This window comes from Pogona vitticeps, chromosome 2 (genome assembly GCF_051106095.1).
Source record: "Pogona vitticeps strain Pit_001003342236 chromosome 2, PviZW2.1, whole genome shotgun sequence".
In the NCBI taxonomy this organism is placed as follows: Eukaryota; Metazoa; Chordata; class Lepidosauria; order Squamata; family Agamidae; genus Pogona; species Pogona vitticeps.
In genome coordinates, this window is record NC_135784.1 from 40,290,646 (window position 1) to 40,314,342 (window position 23,697).

The window sequence follows — 23,697 nt, forward strand, 5'->3', positions numbered from 1 at the left end:
TTCTCTTTCTCTCTCAGCTTCCCTATCTGTTTATACCAAGTGTTCCTGTACCTGTGGAACTGAAGAAGTATCATCTGCAGATTCAGGGGGTACCCTGAGGATTATAGATACACAAGCAGTATTTTGGGGAAGCACTCTTCAAGAGGGGATAATCGTTGCCATATGAATTACAGCATCTGGATACATACATAGTTCATAGAATTACAAGATATTTTGGACATAACACTTGCTTTGAATATCTTGAAGGTCTATGACTTCACTGGTTCAGATAACCACTCCATCAGTGTGGGTCACAAATATTCTGGACTGCCATTATATTCATAATTGCTGCGGCCACTTTACCATCTGATAATCAATCTTCAGGTGTAAACAACTGTACTGGTCTCAAACAGTAGTCGTGTACTAGAGCTCTGGTAAGGAGCTTGGAGCTTGGTAGAGTCTACTTTGTCACAGCCTTATGACCTTGATGGAACCTACTAGCAGTAGTGCTCTGCTCATGCAGTCTTTAGGAGCCAAGAGTTATCTCTGTGCCATGACAAACCTTATTAGAAGAGGACTTTGTGGAGGCCTATGGCCGTACCACCCTGAACAGACTCAATTGCATCTGATCCCAGAAGCTAAGCAGGGTTAAGCCCTATTAGTATTTGAACTTTGCGGAAAACCCCACATTACCTTATAATAACAGCATGTAGTTATTTCTTGCACGGAAGGCTTCAATTCTATAATAGTGAAAACTTTGGAACAGAAATCTGGACTTGAGAATGTCACGGCTTCAGAATTTAGTATCTTACAGTTATTCAGGAGTGAAACACATACTGGTGTAGTCATGGACGTTTGTTCAGGAGTACCTCTGAACTTGCATGCTGTTTACACTTTCTTTCTCCCTATGGATTCCTTTCCTCTTGGTTACTCAAGATTAGTTGAACTTGTTGAATTTCACTTCTGGTTGATAACTGCATTTCCATTAACCACTGCTTTCAAGCTGGACATTGAAAATGGGATTAAATTTTGCTTCAGTGTTGGATATCACTTTACTTAGTGATAACTTTGGTTCTTCTTCTTGGTCTCTGTGATTCATACTAATGGGTTCTTCTCAGAATGGATTTGATTTTAATTAATTTAAAGCATGCTTTAATTTTGTTTTAAATTGGAGTTTTGGCAATTTAAATAAAAAATTAGATTTTTTTAAAAAAATGTAAATCAATTTGATTTGTATCCACTTTGCTTCTTCTGCACCTGTGCAGGCATCTTCAGAATCTTCTAGAGCATAAAAAGCTGCTAGCCCCACCCTTACACATAGTACATTCTCCTCCATCCAATGGTTATCTCAGTTTCGTTTTTACCACTGCTGAAACAGCAGCTCATTAGTTGTTCAGAGCCTAATCTACATCAGAACCTGTAAATAGTTACAGTCTTACTTTTTCCTTAAACATCTTGCCAGTTAGCCTACTTTTTATTGTAGCCTAAGAGGTGCTGTCCTCTGAAGATGCCGGCCACAGAGACTGGCGAAACGTTAGGCAGAACAACCTTCAGAACACGGCCAAAGAGCCCGAAAAACCCACAACAACCACTACTTTTTATTGTTAAACCTTAATATATGGTTTATGACCTCTACAGAGTTAGTGTGTCACTTGTAAAAACAAACTCTGTCTCACATAGGAACATTCTGTGCCTCTACTGCTTAGAAGAGGGACATCAGAGACATTTGTGTATAATTCGCTATAAATTTATTTATTTATTTATTTGATTTATATCCCGCCCATCTGGTATATTCTACCACTCTGGGCGGCTACCAACAGACATATACTCATTAAAATACAAAACCATAACAGAATCAATAATAAAACAGTGGAAAATATAATAAACGATAGATAGCAAAGAAAAAGAGTTAGAAGTTAAGACTTAAACTGTATCTTTGGGGAAAGTCCACATGCAGTTGACATGTTTTCAAAGCAGACTTCAGCACCAGCAATTACTATTTGTAAAGCACATTTTTAAAAAATCACTTGTAGATTCTACGCAAACCAGTGGAAACTAAACACCCAAATAAATTGCTTCCACAAGTGTCAGAAACTTTATAGCAATCACTATTGTAGGAGCTTTTTTTTCTGTACCATCCACCTTGAAACCAACATCGTCATATTGAAGAAGAGGAAGAGATCTCTTTGGGGCCAACCAAAATAGTCAAAGGTAAATAAACTAAACAAAGAAAACTGATATCATCTGTGGTAGTGCTGCCTCCAGCTCCATAGTTGAATACTTCACAAAACAAGAAACTGGATGAAATGCTTTTCTGGAGTTAGGGTTGGAAGACGATGAAGCTCTTCGTCTTTCCCCTAGTGTCACTGACATAGAGCCATTTCACAATCACAGATTAGAGGGTGAGCCTACATTTCAGCAGACATTTAAAAAGAATGGAAATGAGAATAGGAGATACTAATGTTAAAAACAGGCTGCTTATCTCCACTTGGGATCATTACTGGAATCACCTCAACCCTCAGTATCAGGAAACTCATAGGGTAAAAGACCACCTCCTTTTCCATATGGACAATTCTCAGTGAGAGAGAATTTCTTTCCTCCCCATTTTGTTTTCAACCTCCACCATGATTTTATGTGAATGTGGTACGTCCATACCCATATCTTATTTCAGTTTCTAAAGGGCATGGGGGGCACTGTGCCGCATATCATGGATCAGTGTTCATTTCAGAGCACCAATGGACTCGGTATGGAAAATGGAGGCTTGCATTGAAATCTCCAGAGCCTTATGAGCATATGTTCCAGGACCATTCATACTCAACATTAAGGTCCTTGACATTGATTCCAACTAATCATCAACTATTAAGGTAAGATTGAAAGATTTGACCCCAAAGTGCCTTGAAACTGACATTCTGTATTCAAAACACTTGAAACAAAACAGGTTAAGGCTCTGGCAATCAGTGCTCCATGTCCAAATCATCAGACAGGAAAAGATTAAAAATATCTCAAAACCAACATTAAGTTTCAAAATCAAAATACAAAAATAAGAATACAAAAATAAAAAAGAATCCACGAAGATAGCTTACCTGTGGTTGTGAGGAATGGGTCTTCAACACTAAAAGGAGTTAGTGTGTTCCTGGGAATCATAATCTCCGTATCAGAGCTCCTACCACTCAGGGTCAAAGTTGGCATTTCACCTGTTGAAAATGATGAGAAAAGTTTGGAGAAAAAAGCACAAAAAATCAAATAAAAATGTGAAAAATAAACTGGACTCCCTTACCTTAGGTCCTGATGCTAGTAGTACATCCTTAGGTCCAGATGCTAGTAGTCACACCAAATATAAGTCTACTCCTGCAAAACAAAAATAATGAGTCATTGAGGACAACTAAAACTCCTCATATTTCAAAGAGAATAGTGGCTCTTCCCCAGAATCGCCATCACTTTTAGAATCATTAAACAATTCTGACATTGGAGACCCCAACCCTCCATCACCATCAGAGAACATTGGATCCATATTTTAACTTCATGCTGAGAATGGCAAATTCCATAGAAATATAGATCCAAAGATCTTCTTCACCGAGATCTGACCCCATATTTTACAAGGTTCAAAGAAATGCTGCCACTACTGTCCATATTGCTAAGTCAACCATCATTACTCCATTTGGTAAAAGAATCCTGGGGGTAAAAACATAAATTGCCCTCCCAGTTTCAAAAAGGATTGAAAACTTATAGAAAATACAGGATAAGAAAGCATAATCTCTTTGACTCAGCCTTCTATCCTTCCGAGGTCGGTAAAATGAGTACCCAGCTTGCTGGGGGGATCAATGTGTAGCCTGCATAATTAACTTGTAAACCGCCCAGAGAGTGTTTGAAGCACTATGGGGCGGTATATAAGCTCTTTGCTTTTTTAAACATCTGAGGCCTAATTCATTTATTATGGAAGCATCCCGAACAAAAAGTGATGTAATGTAACAACACCAGTAACTAAGGAGGGTAGAAAGATGGATGCTGTTGGATGCAAACGTTATATCTTTGGTTTAGGAATAAGAGAGACAAATTACCAAACAGCCAAGGCTACTTACCATATACAGTGGTGCCTCGATTTATGACCTTAATCTGTTCCAGAAGATGGAGGTAACTTGAAATGGTTGTAAGTCAAAGCACCATTTCCCATAGGAATGCATGGGATTAATCCATACCAGCAATTAATCTGTACCAGCCCCCCAAAAATTAATCCGTATCAGCCCCCCAAAAAATATATATACTCAAAAAATAAAAATAAAACACTGCAAGCCCCATAGGAATGTGCTGGGGCTGCAAAAAAATAATAATAAATAAACAGAGCAAGCCCCGAAGGTGCTGTGGCTTTAAAAAAAAAAAACCAAAATCCAAAAATAAACATTGGAGCAAGTCCCACGCTGGGACTGCAAAAAAATCACCAAAACAACAAAACAACAAAGCATCACAGAAACATAACCCCCCAGCCCACACCCACCCTGCAAAAGCCACCCAGAACAGTTTTAAAAAAGGAAAGCACATCTTACCTTACCAGGCAGTCCGAAGCCTCCTCCAGTGGCACTCACTCCCCGGCTGCAGCTGAGGTGATGGCGGCGGGGCTGGCCATGGCGGAGGGCGAGCAGCTGGAGGTCCCGGCCAGGAGGAGCCTCTCCTTCTTCCTGCCTCCTCCTCCTTTCTGGCGAGCCACGCTCAGTCCTTGGCCTTGCAAGGGCGGCTCCTCTTCTCCATCAGTGGCCAGCTCCTGGGCTGCTGGTCAGGGTGGCGAGCAGCCAGAGGAGAAGGGGAGCCTCCCCCGTGGCACCAAGGACTGTGCGCAGCCCGCCAGGAAGGAGGAGGCAGCAGCACAGAATGACTCTTTTGCCGGGGACTGGGACCCAGCGGTAGTGCGGAGAGTGGTGAGGAGCGCTGAGGGATGCCCCTGCTGCCGCCTCCCCCTGCTGCTGCATCCCTTTCCCGGTAGTGTACTGTAAAAGTGAAACATTTCCCTGACCCCTGCTCCAACCGTTGGGTCGAAAGAGCTACAAAGAAGCAGCCTCTTCGCCACCAACGGTTAGCTATTTCAATTCCCTGCCTTTTCCCCCTGCCTTTTCCTGGTTGTAAGTGGAAGCTCCGGCCGCAAGTCGAAGCAAAATTTTGCGGCCAGAGCTGGTCATAACTTGAAATGGTTGTGAGTAGAACCCTGTCACTGACTTTTCAGTAAGAAGCACACACCGGATCTACTCTGCTTGTCACTTTACAAACTGAGCAGCAAAGAATTTGTTGCCATTAGTGGCATTAAGACATAATGCTTGATTAAGATTGTCTGGAATTACTGGTGATGCTAGGGCCTGGATTGGAGACTTGCTTTTTTTTGATGGGAAGGGCCTTTTTAATTAAAAGACAGGTGATGTGATGGACAACCTGTTCAAAAAGAGAAACTCTGCTAAACAGATGGGTTTCTGATGTGCAGCATTTTTATTCTGGTACAGAATTACTAAAAATTTGGAAAATGCTTAAAGTAGCTTATTAGTCATGTTACAAAATCTCTAGGGATGCCTGGAATGGTGCTGCTAATTCATATATATGGTTTTGATTACTCAGTAAACAATTTTTAAAGAAATCTTCATAAATCCCAGAATTGGTCTATACGGTAGGGTTGTTTGCCATGCCGTGGAATTTGAATTAATTTGCAGAACATATTCGTAGTGGGGTTTTTTTTTAAGTTGTGGGCTGTGTCACCACAGGTTTTCATCTATGTTAATTTGTTTCCAAAATCATTATAATGTGTGCATGTGAAGTAATACGAAGAATAATATATGAAATGTGTTCAGCAGTATACTTGAAAAGATGTGAGTACTACTGCTTCACACATTCCTCTTCTTTCTCACTGATAGTTTAAGCGTAGTTGACACTAATGTTACTGATGCTGAGAAAACCAGGCTTCTCCCCACCTTGAACTCTTGCCTCTTTTGTTGTTTTCATTCTTTTCTTATAGAGAATAGAATTTTGTTTCAGTGCACTGCTTGTCAGTAGAGTCTACAAACTGGGCTCCTTATACTGTACTTCCTTTTATCTATCCTGAATCTCCCATTACTCAGTTTCAGTGGATTACCTTGGATTCTTGCATTTTAAACTCAGTTTGCCTCCTTTCCCTTTGGCCAACCTTACCCTTTTTGATTGATTGATTGATTGATTGATTGATTGATTGATTGATTGACTGACTGACTGACTGACTGACTGACTGATTGACTGATTGACTGATTGATTGATTGTAGTTTAAAACCTCCAAATTAATTTGACTGCATGTTTAAACTTCCAGATACCTGGCAATCTCTGAACAGTATACAATGCTGTAGAAGTAGAAGGTGCAACAATAAGACAATTACTAGAAACAGTAGAATATAATATCAAGATGAAACTAGCAGTAAGATAAACATGAGAGATAAAAGTGCTAAATCAGTTTTTAAAAATTTCTGACGAATATAGTAGTTTTTATGGTTGTTGTAGGTTTTTCGGGCTCTTTGGCCATGTTCTGAAGGTTGTTTTTCCTAACGTTTCACCAGTCTCTGGGGCCGGCATCTTCAGAGGACAGTGCTGAAGATGCCGGCCACAGAGACTGGCAAAACGTTAGGAAGAACAACCTTCAGAACACGGCCAAAGAGCCGAAAAACCCACAACAACCATTAGATCCTGGCCGTGAAAGCCTTCACAAATACATAGTAGTTTTTAATTGTCGTAGAAATGGTCACTGTGTAGATATCGTGGGCTTCTCTAGAGAGGGCATTCCACTCTAGGGTGACACCATGGAAAAGGCAGCTACCTCATTTTATTTGTTGGAGGCATCTGGAAGAGGGCTTCATATGATGACCCTAAGATGTGAACAGTAGCTATAGGTGGAAATGCTCCCTCAGGTAGCTAGCCCGAAAACCATTTCAGGCTTTAAAACCCACTTTGTTGGCAAATAGTGCTTTGCTCACAACTGATTCAGGTGGCATATACTGACATATTGGCTGGAATCCTGTTGCTTGCTGTAATATGTAGCTCTAGAGTAGGCCCATTGAACTGGTGAGTGAACGCCTCCTTGAGTTCTTTTAATTCAAATGGGTCTGCTATGCTAATCAAGAAAATTTCAGCCACTGTGTCCATAATTGGGCAGTCTGAATCACATTAAAGCCACTTTATTTTGATGAAAGCTTTTAAACCATTTTCAGAGGCAGCCCCATGTAAAACACATAACAATAATCCTGATAGGATATTCCCATTATATATGAATAACCACTGTAGTGTTGCAGCTGTCTAGATTGAATAATAGCTATCAAATCAGCCTAAATGAATAAAAGATACTCTAAACTAGCCATTTTCAAAGGGGACCAAGGCACAGCTGAAGGGGGGCACAGACTACAGACAATTATTTACACACCATCTTGATTCAGCCTATATTTCTTTCATATTGTCTTTATGGGCATGGCCAAAAAAAGGTTAAGAATGGTTGTTCTAAACTACTGAGGCTACCTGTATGTGATGCATTTAACAGCATCCTTGAACTGCAAAGTTAGTCCTTTGGGGTGCTGCATTCCCTTCAGGGACAAGTTGAACACCAGTTAGCTGGTCAGATAAGCCATGCACTAGTATCTCCATCTTGCCTGGATTTTCCTCCCTCATCTTCTCTGTTTTCCTGCTCAAGGATTAACTCTTCAGGTCACCAGCTCTTCCCTCCATTACCCCTTCCCTCCTTCCGACTCTGCTGCTGCTGTATCTTTCCCTATCCTAGTTCCATCGTCCTCCAGACCAGGTTTCACAGAGGCCTAATACAAGTTGCTAGGAAACACAAGTAGGAGTTGCTATTATTCTCACTTTGGCCATTATAGAAACAGCATGTTGGACCTGATAAACCTTTGGTTGATCCAGCACAGCTCTTATATTCTCCCATTTGTTAACTTGCCTTGGATCTGACTTCTTCCGTGCTATGCTTCCTGACCTGTATACTTTGCTTATTACATTTTGTGTTTGCTTTGAAGATAAAATGAGCTCTCATTCCAATATACCTAATAATTATAGTTTTAAGCTCTTTTCTTAATGTCAGTGTTCATAGATAAGTGATTAACCTCTATGGAACTGCCTTTAGCCCCCAGCAGATGTGAGCGTGTGACACAGCAGTACAGACTACTCATTTCTTTGGCAGCCTCTTCATTCCGCTCACTTGACAGTTCTGGGAGTTAAGAGTCACCCTAATTAGTGTAAGATTACATATGTGTTTTGGCTAGTTTGTGTTTTGCCTAATGCTAGTTGAAAGATACTAACAATACAAAGGTACTGCAATATTAGTTTATTTATTGTTTTGTTCATATGCCAGTTTCTCCCAGTATAAGGACCTAAGACAGCTCAGAAATTGTTTTGAAAACAGATGCAACTAAAAACATAGTTAAATTGAAACACTAAAAAAAGTAAACATTTAACAATACTAACATTTAGGACTACTCATTTAGGAGCAGTTTTAAAACACTTTAAAACACCATAAGAAAAGTAAATATACAGCATTCCCCAAATATGTATCTCTTTTTTTCCTGTTTCGTTTAGTTGACAAAAATCAGACTAAAAAAGAAAAGAAAAAAGAGCTCCAAGATGACCTTTCGTTAAGAGGGTCTTGAGATTGCCTGTATCTTAGAAGCTGAAGACTTAATTTTGGTTTTTGTTTTGAAGTTAGTTTTTAAATTCTCCAAGTTATAACATCATTCTAATGCAGAAGTTTCTTCTTGTTATCTTTCTAAATAACTCATGCTGTGTTTTGTCCACGTATTGAGACATTGCAATAGAAGGGACAATCAGGGTAAAGGTAAAGGTTCCCCTTGACAATTTTTGTCCAGTCGTGTCCGACTCTAGGGGGCGGCGCTCATCCCACTCTTCAAGCCATAGAGCCAGCGTTTGTCCGAAGACAATCTTTCCGTGGTCACATGGCCAGTGTGATTTAGACACGGAACACTGTTTACCTTCCCACCGAGATGGTACCTATTTATCTACTCGCATTTGCATGCTTTTGAACCACTAGGTTGGCGGGAGCTGGGACAAGCAACGGGCGCTCACTTCATCGCGTGGATTCGATCTTACGACTGCTTGGTCTTCTGACCCTGCAGCACAGGCTTCTGCGGTTTAGCCCGCAGCGCCACCACGTCCCCAATCAGACTACTACAATCAGACTACTCACAATTTTATTTGGTGCTAAATTGTCTGAGAATTCTATCAGATAAACAGGGACTCTATTTTGGCTTATGTGATTTATAAGTTCGTTTTGCCTTTTCTTTTCTTTTACATTTTCTTGCTTTTTTATAAATCGACTTGTGAATCAGAGTGGATGTTCCTTTCATCATGTTGCTAATTCCTTTTTTGTGATTTGATTGTGCAAGGTTGTTCATTATTTTTATGTGTTCTGAATTAGGGAAATGAATTGAAAGAATGAGTGACAATTGATCCTTCATCCTATAACCAGGTCTGAAGCCAGATTGAAACAGATCTAGATAATCCATCTCATCCAGAAACCCCTGAAGCTGAGGCAGTTGACCAGACACTGGCTAATAGTTGCATTTCTGTAGGTGGAGTTAAAAGAGAACTTTTTCAACAGTAGCCTTACTGCTATCTCCTCTAGACATGCTGGAACTCTGTCTTACTGTAAGGAGGCATTTGTTACTCTCCTTACTGCTTCATCCATTCACTACTTGGCTGCTTTTATAAGACAGGAAGGGCTGTTTGTCTGGATCTTGCTTACATCCTTGGGATGTAGATTGAAATGTGTCCATTATCACAGGAAAAGAAGGGGGCAAAGTTACATCTACAGGATCTGTGTCACCTACTATAGCATCCTACTTAGAGCAGATCTGAGTGATTTTGCCTGCAAAGTGCTGTTCAGATTTTTCACAGTAGGCTGTCAGGTGGTCTGTATCCTGTTCTTGCGATTGAGTGTGTAGTAGGCCTTGGAAACAGCTTCATAGGACAGCTTTCTACACATGAGCTGGCAGCAGAGAAGAATGGTTTCTTCGCCACAACCACTACCACAGAATAGGCCTTCTGGTCTGCCTATGTTTTGTAGAATCTACTCTGGGTTTTCTGGCATCGCTACTATCATATTTACTCCATTTGTTCCATTTGCTGCCAGCTTTCTCAGAAACTAAGGGGGCAGTTTAGCATCTCTATGTGAAAGATGACACTTAAGAGGGATGGTGGTCACTGCCCAGGGCTTTGAGTATATCACCTGTCAAAATGCTAAGCCATTTAAATTCATATGCCTTCGGGGGGGGGGGGACTATCTTAATTGCTGCCTCTCCTGCCCCCAGGTTAGGTTCAGAGTTCTAGTGAATCTGAACATTACTGGGTAACAATCTGTCTATGACTACAGAACTACAGAGAATTTATCTGCATCCAGATAGTTGCCATCCTGCCTGGCGCACAAAACCAGGTCCAGAGCATGGCCTGCATTATGAGTAGCTAGAAGATACCATGGATAACAAACTTATAGTAATCATGGAGGAAAATAAGTCATGAGCCACTTCTTATGAGGTGGCCCTTAGTATGGATTGTAAAATCCCCCAGCCCAATAAGCGAAAGAGATTCAGCACCATTCCTGAGACCAACTCAGCTAGGGAGACTCACTCAACCCCAGATTACTGTGGAACAGGGCATCTGTGGTAGGTGATGGAATCTGGGTCAACTACTATGGTGCAGCCTTCACACACCCATGCATCTTGCCTCCTGTTTAGTACAGAATCCAGATGAGCAAAGCTGGGAGAGACCGACTCCCTCATTTCATCCAGCTTCATCTCTGATACCAGCCAGATCAATATGCCCCTCTAGGTTCAGGTCTTGAATATGTGTTCTCTTACCCTTCGTCAACCTGGCATTTATCAACAGCATTTTCAATCCAGGGAGTCTGTTACAAAAGTTATGCATGCTGTATGAACTGAAAGTTAAGTTAAAGGCAGTGGACACAATGGTTTCTCTTCCCCCATGATACCTCCTGGCTTCATATCTTCCCTATCCATTAAGGTTAAAATATCTGCTCCCCAACCTCTTCATTACCTTCCCTGTTTTCACATCCCATTCCTCTCCTAGCAGACAGTAATCTCCTTACTGTCACTCCAGCAGAATGGAGTCAGGCAGGCAGTGGACAAATATGGTTAGTCTCTTTGTTCTCCTCTCTCTTAAGCAGGAGATCTGGCCCTCATACTGGTGAGGAGATGGTGAAGACTAAATCTGCGAAACAGCTGACTCATGGCCCAGCACAGGAAGGTCCCAGGCATGCAGGGAGGCAGTGGTCCAACAGCCCAAAGTTCTTCAGGGGAAGCAGTGGCAAACAGTAGCAAGCAAGTAACAATAGATGTCTCCTGGCACGAACACTCTCCTGCTATGGCACGTGCCACAAAAGCCTTCCCCCTTCATTCAGAGTCATAGAAAGACCAAACAATTATTTTTCTTTTTCTAACAGTATAGATTGCGTGCGGTAGCAGGAGCTGAAGAGTGAGTGGGCAGATGGCTCTTCCTTGCAGAGAGTTATTTGGAATATAATTATAGATAAAAATTTAGAGTTATTTATTAACTGCACTGATGCTTACAGGTTCCGTGCCCGATTCCTGGCAGTGTATACTTGTTGCTGGTTTTGCTCAATGGTTATCCTGTTCTGAAGCTTAATTTCTAAGCTCTAAAGCCTTATGGCCTGATACTCAGTTTGGATCTCAAAGCTTTGCTGGTTCTAGATAGAAACTATGTGACTTGTGTGCATCATGTATTCTGTGTTTTATGTATAGCTCGGGTGTGCGAGTAGCAAAAATAGTTAGCAGTACACTGAATTTTGAAAATCTGGAAAAGCATAATGCTTTCAAAATAAAGGGCTGTGTGATGGGTATATCCAGAACATTTTTCTTGCTGGATTTGGTAAATTCTGCTGGATTATTGGATTGTTTGGAATACAATATTCACACTTTTGGATACCTAAGGCAGGTGGATTACTGAGTCTAATGATATTCCATGGGCTTTCCTCAGTGAAGAGTATGATACCTAAGCCATTTGCCCTGTTTTGCAAGTTTAGCAGTGATTAAAAGTTGCCCAGAAAAATTGTCCAGAAGATGGACATAACTTGAAATGGTCGTAAATTGAAGGACCATTTCCTACTGAAATGCATTAGAACACAATCTGTTCCAGAAGTAAAGCAAACCCCCCCCCCCCCAAAAAAAGAAATTAAGAAACACTGGAAGCTGCACAGCAGCTGGGGCTGCAAAAACAAACAAACAAATCCAAAAATAAACAATGGAGCAAGCCCCACTGAAAGTTGTCAGGACATTCGTAAGTTGAGGCACCACTGTAGTAGTAGTAGTAGTAGTAGTAGTAGTAGTAGTAGTAGTAGTAGTAGTAGTAGTAGTAGTAGTAGTAGTAGTTAATAATACTTATTAATAATAATCTTTTAAAAATGTTTGGCTCAAAAATTCCTCTTTGTGCATGGATACCAAGTTTGAGTATCTTTCACTCCAAAAGACGATTCAGTCAGAAGTAACCCTGTAGTGTTTCGTAATGATCATGCTGCCTATTGGAGTTGTTCAAAAGCCTGAGCTGAGAACAGGGCATACTCCAATTCACTGTACACTTTTTAGGACACTGGATATAATTGGGCTGGGAGTGCTGTGTTTGAAACTGTCTCTTACTCACTCATAGAGTTGGGCTGAATGTAGTTCTGTGATGTCTTCTAAGACCACTCTTATAGAGAAGTGAGTATATGGCTTGGGCTGGACCAATGAATCAGACTGCAGCCAAGAAATTAGAAGAAGAATGAGACTTAGAAGGCAACTGTGAAGGAACTGGAAAAATGTGACAATGGGTGACTAGGCATCAAGCCAAAGATCACCTATACTATAACATTCCTTATTGTGGTGTACAGATGTGAAAATTAGTCAGTGATGAAAATGCGGGAAATGTTGATTCAGCTGAAAGGTTGTATTGGAGGACCCCTTTTGTGGATGCATAGGCAGCCAGAGAGAGAAATAATTGACTGCTAGATTAAATCAAGCCTCAACTTTCCCTAGAAGCAAAAATGAATTAACCAAAGCTATCATACTTTGGACACATCGTGAAAAGACAAGACTCACTGGAAAAGACAGTAATGCCAGAAAAAGTTAAAGGCAGAAGGAAAAAAGAAGAACCAAATGTGAGATGAATTGATTCAATTGAGGAAGCCACAGCTTTGAGTTTGCGAGACCTGAACTGGGCTGTTAATTATAGGACCTTTCGGAGGTCACTCATTCATAAGATGGCAATAAGTTAAAAGCAACCTGATGGCACGTAAGAGCAAGAGCATAAGGTCAAACCTTTATTCATTTTTTATTGTTGGCATGAGATCATCAAGCTTGTGCTTGAACAATGTGGTGGTATAGATACAGTGCTTTGTAATCTCATCAAGACACTGCCTGTTGGTTTGTGTGTACGACATGGAGAACACAGTTCCTGTTCCTTGTTATTTGGCTGTGTCTAGTGGTCAAACAAGCATTGGTCTACAAAGGATACTGTGGTAACTCATATAGGACAGTGTATTGGAGGTGCAAGCAGCCATTCAAATGCTCCTCATGTTTTGCTAGTTCAGCCCTCACTTCATCCTGCCACGTGACGACACTCGCCTTGGTTTATATACAGTATGTTGTAATTATATGCAGTGTATGTGTTTGCTGAATATCTGCTACCTTTCTTCTACCTCTAGGCACTTGCTAAAGATCACATTTTAACTCATATTTTTAAGAATGTTTGTTATTTAAATACAGAATAAAAAATAAGCCACTTTGCTATCTTGGGGTGGAATGGACACCATTTTTTTCTGACATCAATAGGAAAATAGATTATTATGGCTAATAATTAAGCTTAATTGTTCCAGGTTTATTTTCTAAAACTCAAGTAACTGTTCTTTCAAAACTGTATGTCTTTATGCATAACAGAGTTCTGATACTTAAAATCCAGAGTCAAAATCAGTGATGTCAACTTTATAAGAGGAGAGGAGGTAGGGTCAGAATCTTAAATGCAACTTTTTGTGACTGATCCATTGGAAGAAAGAGAAGTGTTGTAGTAATCACTGCACAGATATAGAAAAGAACAGCAAAGGAAACTCATGAGACTTATTCTACAAGATCCAAGAAATCAAAGATTTAGATGAAGATTGGGGGTGCTGAAAGATCAGCATGGATATATAAGCCTTTTTCTCATACCTAGTCCTAGGAATATAATGTAAAATTATTTATACATTAAATAATTTCAGGCATAACATATGTACAGTACGAGGCTATATTCCTCCTTGCTCCAAACGATGAATGAAAACAAAATACAGTGCTTAATCTCTTGAAAGATGAATAAGACCATCCATCTTCCCAGTTATAAATACATAAAGACTGGTAGGATACTTTTTCTCTAGAAGTTTTTTGAGTTACAAAAGAATAAAGAAAACAGTACATTGGGAGAGAAAATAAGGTGCTTGTTTCAAAGAAAACCCTCTGTGCTGTTGTTGTCATCCTTGTGTACGAGTTTATTCTGCATTGGCATGTGGTTGTTAAGGAAAGTATATATGAAGGTAATACAGATGCATGTATACAGTGATGTTCTTATAATGCTTGTCAAGATTTTTAGTCTGTGGAAAAAGTAAGATTAAAATTCAAATTGACGTAGGAAGTTATTTAAGAGAATAGTTTTTATATATGAATGCTAGATATACAAACGTATAAAACAGCCTTGGAAAACTGCAGTATTTCATGCATTTTTATAATGCAGCTTTTAGCAGGATCTGTTAATGTGTATGGAATAATAGTATTACTTCAAGGAAACAAATTAGGGCAGTAAGTGATTAGCATTGTTATCGTGGTAGATTGTTTAAGTACAGCCTCCTGAAACTCTGGCAGGTTGTGTGAAAACAGGGATTAATTTACATCAGCAAGGACTCCCGGTGTGACCATGTTAGATAAAATTAGACTCCACCTCCCTGTTTTTGTTAGTTATCTGTCAGGACCTTTGTGACTCAAGTGCACTTCACTGTAACAGCAAACGTTACATAAACCCAAACATGGAGCCTGTTTGGAGTTTGTGGGCAGACTCAAATTATGATGCAAAGTTTTAGTAGCAAGTGTTCAGTGAAGCACGATCAAATTATGTGAATGGGGAAGTCAACAAGAAGGCTTTCCAGAACAGCCTTTTTCCTTTGCACAGGGCTTGAAAGCTCTGGGTAACTTTTCTGGTGCAGTTTTCAGAGGCAGGAATTGGCAGGGAGCCCAGAACTGAATGGAGTTTGCAGAAGGTTGGTATAGTTCTGTACTAACATGACATGGAGCGAAGAGACTTACACTTCGTACATTTTTCTGAGTTTGTTTGTTCGTTCTGCCAGCGGTGCTGTCGAATAGTGTTGAAGTCGGGTAGATAGCCTTTGCAGAGTTCGTTGATCAAAGTGGATAATCTCAAAATGAGGGATTAACTGCTGCAAGCAGCCCACATAAGCCATTCTGAAATGTGATTTGGCCTAAGTTCAAAGGCAGATGGGAGTCGAGTTTGCTATTCTCAGCCGAAATGCTGAGGTTTGCATTGAGTTAACGCAGTATTTTGGAACATAGTAGTACTTTTTCTAGCTGTACTGTAAAGATGTAACATTGTTTACAAAAGCGGATATCTGCAATTCCCAGATTAACATTTTTGCATGCTCGAAACTCTTAAGCTGTTATTTTGTTAATCATATTTGTGATTAAAGTGCTTCTGTGATCAAAATATGTCCAGTAAACAGACTGCAGTCTGTTTTAAAGCTGCTTCTATGCAAAAGTTTAAAATCCACAGTTGTGTAGAAGAGGAAGCATGTAAACAAGGGAAGAAACAAAACATAATAGATCAAGATGTTTTCTAGCTGGTGATTCTTGTTGGCCTATGAATCTAAGAGCTATTTTTGTTTGTCCATTTATGAATTAGTACAATCTCAATTGATTAATTTAGCAACTAACTACCTGAAGAATATATATCTCAGTTGAACAATATAAATTTACATGTCAAAGTGCTGTAAACCCAGAATTTTTGTTTACAACTGGAAAGGGTAGTCATTTTTCCATGTAATTCTCACATGGAAATTCTCTCATGCAGTGTGAAAATAAATTGTCTAATTAGCCTCTGTATTACAACATTTTGGACACATGCATTATGTTCCTATACCTGTTTACTCAGAAATAAATTCCACTGATGTTTATGAGGCTTTGTCTAACATGACTTCCCATTTGCAAACTATGGTCTTGAACTTATTTTATTTTCACTTTATGTACTACAGCTTCTACAATGGATTTTTCCCCCTAGCTTACTTTTCACTTAGCACATAAATATAAAAGAAGATTTTATATTCTATACCAACATTGCAACTGGTGTTCCTGACTGGCAGTGTTTCAACAGCATGGTTTGACCAGAAATTCTGCTTCCTGGACAATAGTGAATTTGGTATCAGGGAGAATGCCAGGAATCCTATCATCCATAATGGAAACAGCTAGACATTAATGGAGTCTACTTGAATTCCTACTGCCTAATCGTATTCTGCTACCATTGAAGATGAATATGGTTTCCAACCTTTATGATGACTTTGGTCAACTACATTTGGTCAGTGGCTAGATTCTGATACAATGGATAACCATAGTTTGAAAATGCTAGGAAGAGCCTCGTTGTCCTCTTCCCTATTTCCTATTACCATAGTTTCCTGGCAACTATTGTTTGTTCTGTTCATAGGTAAGAGTAAACATCACTTTAGTAACAGACAGAAAGAGAGCAAAAGCATATCACACAATGGTCATTGGGAGTGTGTAAGTCTTGAGCTTATTCGTGGAGTTCTGAAGTTTGGCATTTTGTCTAAATTGCTCTTCTTCGATCCTGCCCGATAACATTGGTAGATGTAACTAATAGGATTCTGGCTGCTACTTGCAAGGCACCATATAAAACATAGCTCCACTGACATAAATCTCTGCTGCAAACTGCTGCAGGTTAAGAAATTGACATAGCCATTTGTTATTGCACACCAGTTGTGTCACTCAGTTTTTGCCTCATGGTGCAGTGATTAAACTGTAGTATTGCAGCCAGAACTCTGCTCATGGTCAACATTCGGTATCAACAGCTCTGACAGGTGGCTTGAGGTTGACTTAGTCTTTCATCCTCCCAAGGTCGGTAAAACAAAGACCCAGCTCAATGGTGGGGGCTCAACATTTAGCCTGTATAATTAAAAAATTGTTAACACCCAGAGTGCTTTAAGCACTATGGGCCGTATATAAGCAACTTTTGCTTTTTACTTTATCCTAACTTATTAACTTGCAGTGGTTTACAGTTGAAATTTTACTGATGGGGTTAAAAGGTAAAGGTTCCCCTTGACAATTTTTGTCCAGTCGTGTTAGACTCTAGGGGGTGGTGCTCATCCCCGTTTCCAAGCCATAGAGTCAGTGTTTTGTCCGAAGACAATTTTCCGTGGTCACATGGCCAGTGTGACTTAGACACGGAACGCTGTTACCTTCCCACCGAGGTGGTCCCTATTTATCTACTTGCATTTGCATGCTTTCGAACCGCTAGGTTGGCGGGAGCTGGGACAAGCGACAGGTGCTCACTCCGTCACGTGGATTCGATCTTACGACTGCTTGGTTTTCTGGCTCTGCAGTACAGGCTTCTGCGGTTTAGCCCGCAGCGCCACCACGTCACTACTGATGGGGTTAATCTGGCATAATTTTTAAGGTGCGTTCTGGCTTACATATTTAAGCAATGTTTGTTTTTAGTGTGGTGAATATCCTATTTCTTGAGCTGTGAAAAAAAAAACCTGTCTTGCTATGCCTCTAGTACTTTTTTATCACTTTTCACCATGCAATAATAGAATTCTCAGATATATTTGTTCTAACTAAAACAAATTCTTCTGTTTATAGTATTGTGATTTATGCTTAATAACTCTATGGCGGCCTTCCCAAATCTGTTTGTCAAGGCACTGACAGATTTTTGAAGTGTCTTTTAAAAGGGAAGCACGGAGGTTTGTGTTAGAATTATTAAGAGAATTAAAATTAAAACTGTGGAGGAAAATTGTATGATGAACATACTATGAATTAATTTCTGTAATGAAGTTATACTGTCTCTAAGGTGATGATTTTTTTATTCTCTCCATTTTGCAAATTATTTGGTCCTCGATAAGACAGATAGTGAAGAGGACTTGTAGTACCTGTTAAAGCACACAAGGTCCTTTCCTTCCTCAGCTTGGTGTGATATTACTTCTGATAATTTTCACTTCCATTGTTATCTGTCACATAGTCCATCATTTGTAAACAGGTTTCTGTCCACTTGTACATAGCATATAATTTGTCATTGAGATGGTTTCAGCTGTCACATTCATGACACAACAGACCTGACAGAATAGTGCATAGTTCCATTAAAAAGGTAAATAAAACCCATCTGCAGCGAATGGGTAGTGGGTGAAGTCCCGCTGAAGAGAATTAGACGTACGTGAGGAGAAGAAAGCCTGCAACAGATTTAAATGGTGTTATTTATCTCTGGGGAAAGTGTGCAACCCAATATTAAGATATTTTGAAAAGAAACACGGCACGGAGACAAATCCATCCTGACCTGCCATGGCATTCATTTTGAAAGGAATCCTCCTTTACCCATTAGATTAGAGATGCACAACCTTCCTTCCATGAAGCTGACTCTTCAGTTGGGGACTGCATGCACACTACAAAGATCCTCTGTCTTGAAATCTGCTCTCTGCCTTGCACCACAAAGTAAACTATATGAAGGGTGGATGCTCCTCTGCCTAGTGATCACAGATTCTTCATCCTTGTGGTTAGTGCCAACACATAATCTGTATGAAATTTGTAAGAACTGAATGGTTGGAAGAGGAAGAATGAGGAGATGGCAATAGAAGCCAGCACCCAGATATAAAAATATATATTCCTTGTAGTGTTTTTTTTTTAAACATAACTATGCCTGCTAACTAACAGTGAAAGCAAGGATGGAAAAAAATGCTGGACAACTGGAAGCACAATTATGATACTTTTCTCATTTCTGCTTGCTACCACCAGTATTAAAATGACTTTGATTATGAAAGGGGGTGCTAATCTAGCAACGTGGGAGGGGGTATGCTTCTTGCCTCTTGGCTCACAGCAGGGTAAAAAAAAAACACTAACAAGGGTGAGGTACGCTCCTTGCTTCTTGGCTCACAGCAGGGTAAAATATTTTAAATAAATAAATAATAATAAACATGAGATCAGAATATAGAGATAATATTCTACTCATGTTTCCATACATTTTCCACCTCCAACCATAGAAGTATGGATGACAAATACTCCAAAGTGTTTTTCAGAAATTTTATACAGAATAGTTTTGTGGGTAACTTACCAACGTGGATTAACTGGCTGATTTTAAACTCTTGTTCTTCCAGCTTTTTAAATAATGACTGGTGTGAACTCTACTTTGGACATTGTCTGAAATTCAGTAGCAAGGTGCAACTAGAATAGGCCCATTGAATACGTAGAACCTATTGGAACTCATGATTTGGCTCACCAGTTCCCCACAGATTCAGTGGGCCTACTCTGCTTACTATTGCATTTCAGCTGTTGTTGTTATTGTGAGGGGAAGCAGAGCAAGGTTAGTACCTAAACAGTTTAGGACCTCGCTACATGGCGGAACGCCTTCTCCCACCAAGATCTACCCGTGTCACTCGTGCGAGCCAGGAGGTAAGGCTGAGGAGCCTAACGCCGAGGGAGGCCCGGAAGGAAAAGACAAGAAACCGGGCCTTCTCGGCGGTGGCTCCTCGCCTCTGGAACAACCTACCTCCTGAGATTCACGCGGCTCCCTCGCTGGGTATTTTCAAGAATCAAGTAAAAACATAGATGTTTAGGCAGGCCTTCCCATCAGATAATTCCTGACGTCCTCTTTTTTCCTTTCCCATAACTTTCCTATTCTATTTTAGTATTTTTGGTAATGTAAAACTGTTTTATATGTATATTTATTGTATTATGTGCTATGTTGTTAGCCGCCTAGAGTGGTCCTCACACGACCAGATAGGCGGGATATAAATAAAATAAATAAATAAATAAAATAAATAGTACTGCATACTGTTTCTTTCAGATTGAATCAGAGCTACATGTGTGGTGCTGTTGCAACTTCAGGGTGGAGCAAGTAGTCCTTTGTTTCCCTGGTTGCACTCCACACAGATCCCTCATATTCAGTCTGCCATTCTTAGGTTAAAATTGGAAAAATAAATAGATGTGCCATGAAGGGAATAGGAAACATAAACTCAACAGAGTAACAAGCAGACTGAACTGGCCCACCGCCACATCCCAAGACTACTCCTGGAAGTTCAAACCATAGAGGCTCCTTAGGGGGATGGGAGCGTGAGACTCTCTTGAGTGAGGCTGCTGGGCTATAATAGCCATTCCCCAATTTTTTTTTAGCTGCAGGGAAAAGTGTGGGGCTTCTGTCCGTGTAACGTATTGCCTGGGCTTTGTCATTTTCCCATCTTTAAAAAAAATCTTCAGGAGTTACATTACTAGGGCTGAGTGTAATGTCTGGGCTGGGCTGGAGATGGGCAAATAATTCTGCCAAAAGTAATTCTGATGGCACTGTGTAACTCTGCCATCTCACCCCAAGAAATAGCTGTTTGCATTTCCCCATTTGCAGAGAATTGTTTTTAATAGAGATCTGGAAACATACAGATAATGGCATGGACGCAAACAGGGATCTGGTTGGATTCTCTCCAGAAGGGACAAGATGGGTTGAGCCCTTATCTGTGTGTCTTTATTCATACATGGACTGGTTTGGGATCGAATCTGCATGTATAGAATGTGATATTGTCAGTAGGTGCATTAAATCAGTGGGAGCTGATGTCTCAAGAGATAAATGTATTGGCTAGTACTAGCCATCTTCAGGAGACCTTGGTGAATTTTTTTTTTCCTGTAATAATAATGGTTCTGTGCCATCAGGTTGATTCCAACTTACGGTGAACCTTGCCAGGGTTTTCTAGGTATAGATTACTCAAAAATCTTATATCATTCCCTTCTTCTGGGGACACTCTGGCACTGTGCAGCTTGCCCGAGGCTACGCAGGCTGGCCCTTTCCCTGGAAGGCACATTGGAGAATCAAATTCCCAACCCATGTCTAACATGTTGAACTGTACAGCCAGCTCTTTGTTATTTATTTTGAAATATTTATAAACTGATTTTCAAATCTATGCCCTTGCAGAATGACATACATCAAAACAAATGATAGATATAAGTTACAAATATATTTTATCAAAATGTTGTATACCACTAATAAAAACTGCTCTGATTAAATAACTTGCAGTATTAAGTCAACTGCAGTTACCAAGAGATGGGTCTTCAAAGCTAGCTGAATGAAAATAAGATAGAATAGAATTCCACAGTTGTAGGGCCACCAGGAAGAAGAGCTGTTTCTTATGCTAATCTATGTAGAATGCTCACAAGTAGATCATCTGAAGTGGTTTTTAAAGTGTGGGCGGGATCTCACCGATGGATGAAGTCCTTTGGAAAACCTCACTGCAAGCTGTCCCCAAAATTAGTCAAAATCTGGATTAATGGTGCAAATTAATCTGTCTTCTCTAAATCAGGCATTGAGGGGCCAACACTGTTACAACATCTACCTCAGGGAAGGCATACAATAAATTTGTAAACTCCTTGAGCTTATGCTAGATATTTAGTTAGCTGTCTTCACTTGTCCCTTTTCCACACTCTTTTATTTAGGAAGGTGTAAAATAAATACATATTGATATTGTTAATGTTGTTATTTAGGCAAATTCTCCTATACTTCAGAAGTGCTACGAGTCATGTTTGAAAGTGTCTCTGTAAAGTGGATTGCACATAAATGCAGCTAGAACCAATTTGTACCACCACAGATAATGGTTTTATTGCTGTTTTGTTGGTGGAAATCAAATTAACATCTTTATATATAGTTCCTACTGTCAGTTTCATAGTAATGTTGTCAATTGGCATCTTTTTCTCAAGAAGCCTCCAGAAGTTGTGAGCCAGTCATATAGGACCTGTTAATTTTGTAGTTTTCATATTTTGAGCCTCAGGCTTTGCTTTGTGTGTTTCTGTTCATCCTGGACCAGGTAAATCTTCTTAAAAGTGTGACCAATTAAGGCTTATACCTACAACATTCTGCTAGCCTATGTGTGCACTTTTGTAATCATCCTGAGATGCTGGAGGAGTGTGACATTGCACAAAATATACCTTCAGGATTCATTGTTTCTTGCAGTCTATGAAATTCAACTAATATGAAATCTTTAGGCAGGTCTATAGCTCTTTAGAAAGATGAGGTACAGAGCTGTATAAATATGCAAGAAAGTTTCTGAAAAAATGTCTTGAAAAAATACTTTCACTTTGTGTGTGTGTGTGGTGTGATGACAAAAACAAACCAACCCCAAACCAACCGATAGAGTGATTTGTCATATTTTCTCCATGTATGTTCTTTTTGTTGGTTTTAATTTAATCACTTTGTAGCATGACGTTTGGTTAGGTTATACAATGATTGAAATCCTATTGCTTAATGTAGTAAATCATGCTAGAACAGGCTCATTGAATCAGTGGGGATTTGGCGAGTCAGCTCTTCCATAAGTTCCATTGATTCAGATGGAAGTACTCTCGATGCAACATACTGTGCTACGTCAGCAATTAAGTTGAATCAATGGAACTTATGGAGGAGTTGACTCGCTCCATCCCCACTGATTCAGTGGGCCTACTCCAATGTGACCTAACTCATTAAGCAACAGGGTTTCAACCACTAAGTCATTGTTGTGAGGTGCAGTCTTCACTATCATCTGAATAGTTTTTCTTTACCCTCCTTAATCAGGCTATGTTTCCTGAATAGTCTTGTGTGGAGCTTTCCTGTCCTCCAGTCCTTCTTTCTGCAACTCCCCAACCTCAGTGCCATCCGCTCTGCTGCTGTTTATGCTCAAAAGAGACCTAAACTTTTCTAAGCATTGTACAGTACAGAGATTTAAAAGGTAGATTGTCCCTGCTGGCAAGCTACAATACATAGTGAATAGGAAGGGGAGAGAGAAAACATTTCATCATAAAGTTCCATAATGCTGTGATGCCCAGGTGTGGTCATAGTAGCCATTGACTAAGATAGTTCGGGGAGGTAGGGTGCTAAAGCACAGTTAGTCACAAAGGAGTGAATAGAGAGGACCTTGCTATTTCTGCTACCTCTCCTCGTCTCCCTGGTGGTTTGCTGGCTGTTGGGAGATCATTTGGGGGCATTCAAATTCAAAAGTTCTTCCCAGCTAAGCTGGTGTTATGGAGAGGCTGCTGCCTCAAAAACTCCATGAGCATTCAGGACACAGTCCTATTAGCCAATATCCTTTGAATTACATTTCTTAAATCTAGTCTTATATAGACTAGAAGGAATAGAGACTGTTGAGGTTCTTCAGGATGGAATGCCTTTTGGTGTCTGTTACATTGTCTACCCTGGTCCAGAGTCTTAAAGGTTTTTACATTTTAACTCAGCATGTGAGGTCATGAGGTCATGCTATTGAAATATTTGTTTTGACAACTCTAATCCATATCCCGGCATCTGTCACATCATTCACAGGATACAGCTTTGATCACATGTAGCCTTTTCATGTACAGAATTGTGAGGTTTAAGTTGTAATATAATTATGACCTGAGATCTATTTGTTTATTTCAGCTGTTAATTTCTTTTGTCTCTGAAATCTAA

General features: G+C 40.0%; 1 protein-coding gene across 9 annotated transcripts in view; it reads left to right on the forward strand.

Moving 5' to 3' along the window:
- The window catches only part of ATXN7 (ataxin 7), a 174,239-nt gene that overhangs the window by 124,850 nt on the left and 25,692 nt on the right, over positions 1-23,697 (forward strand). The window contains exon 1 of one of the 9 annotated variants that reach the window (XM_072989358.2): positions 178-15,277. The exons of the other annotated variants lie outside the window; for them this stretch is intronic. Within the exon in view, the coding sequence (XP_072845459.1) occupies positions 15,262-15,277 (16 nt within the window). The 5' untranslated portion in view covers positions 178-15,261. Of the gene's footprint in view, positions 1-177; positions 15,278-23,697 lie in introns of those variants that run through there. 9 annotated transcript variants of the gene reach the window in all.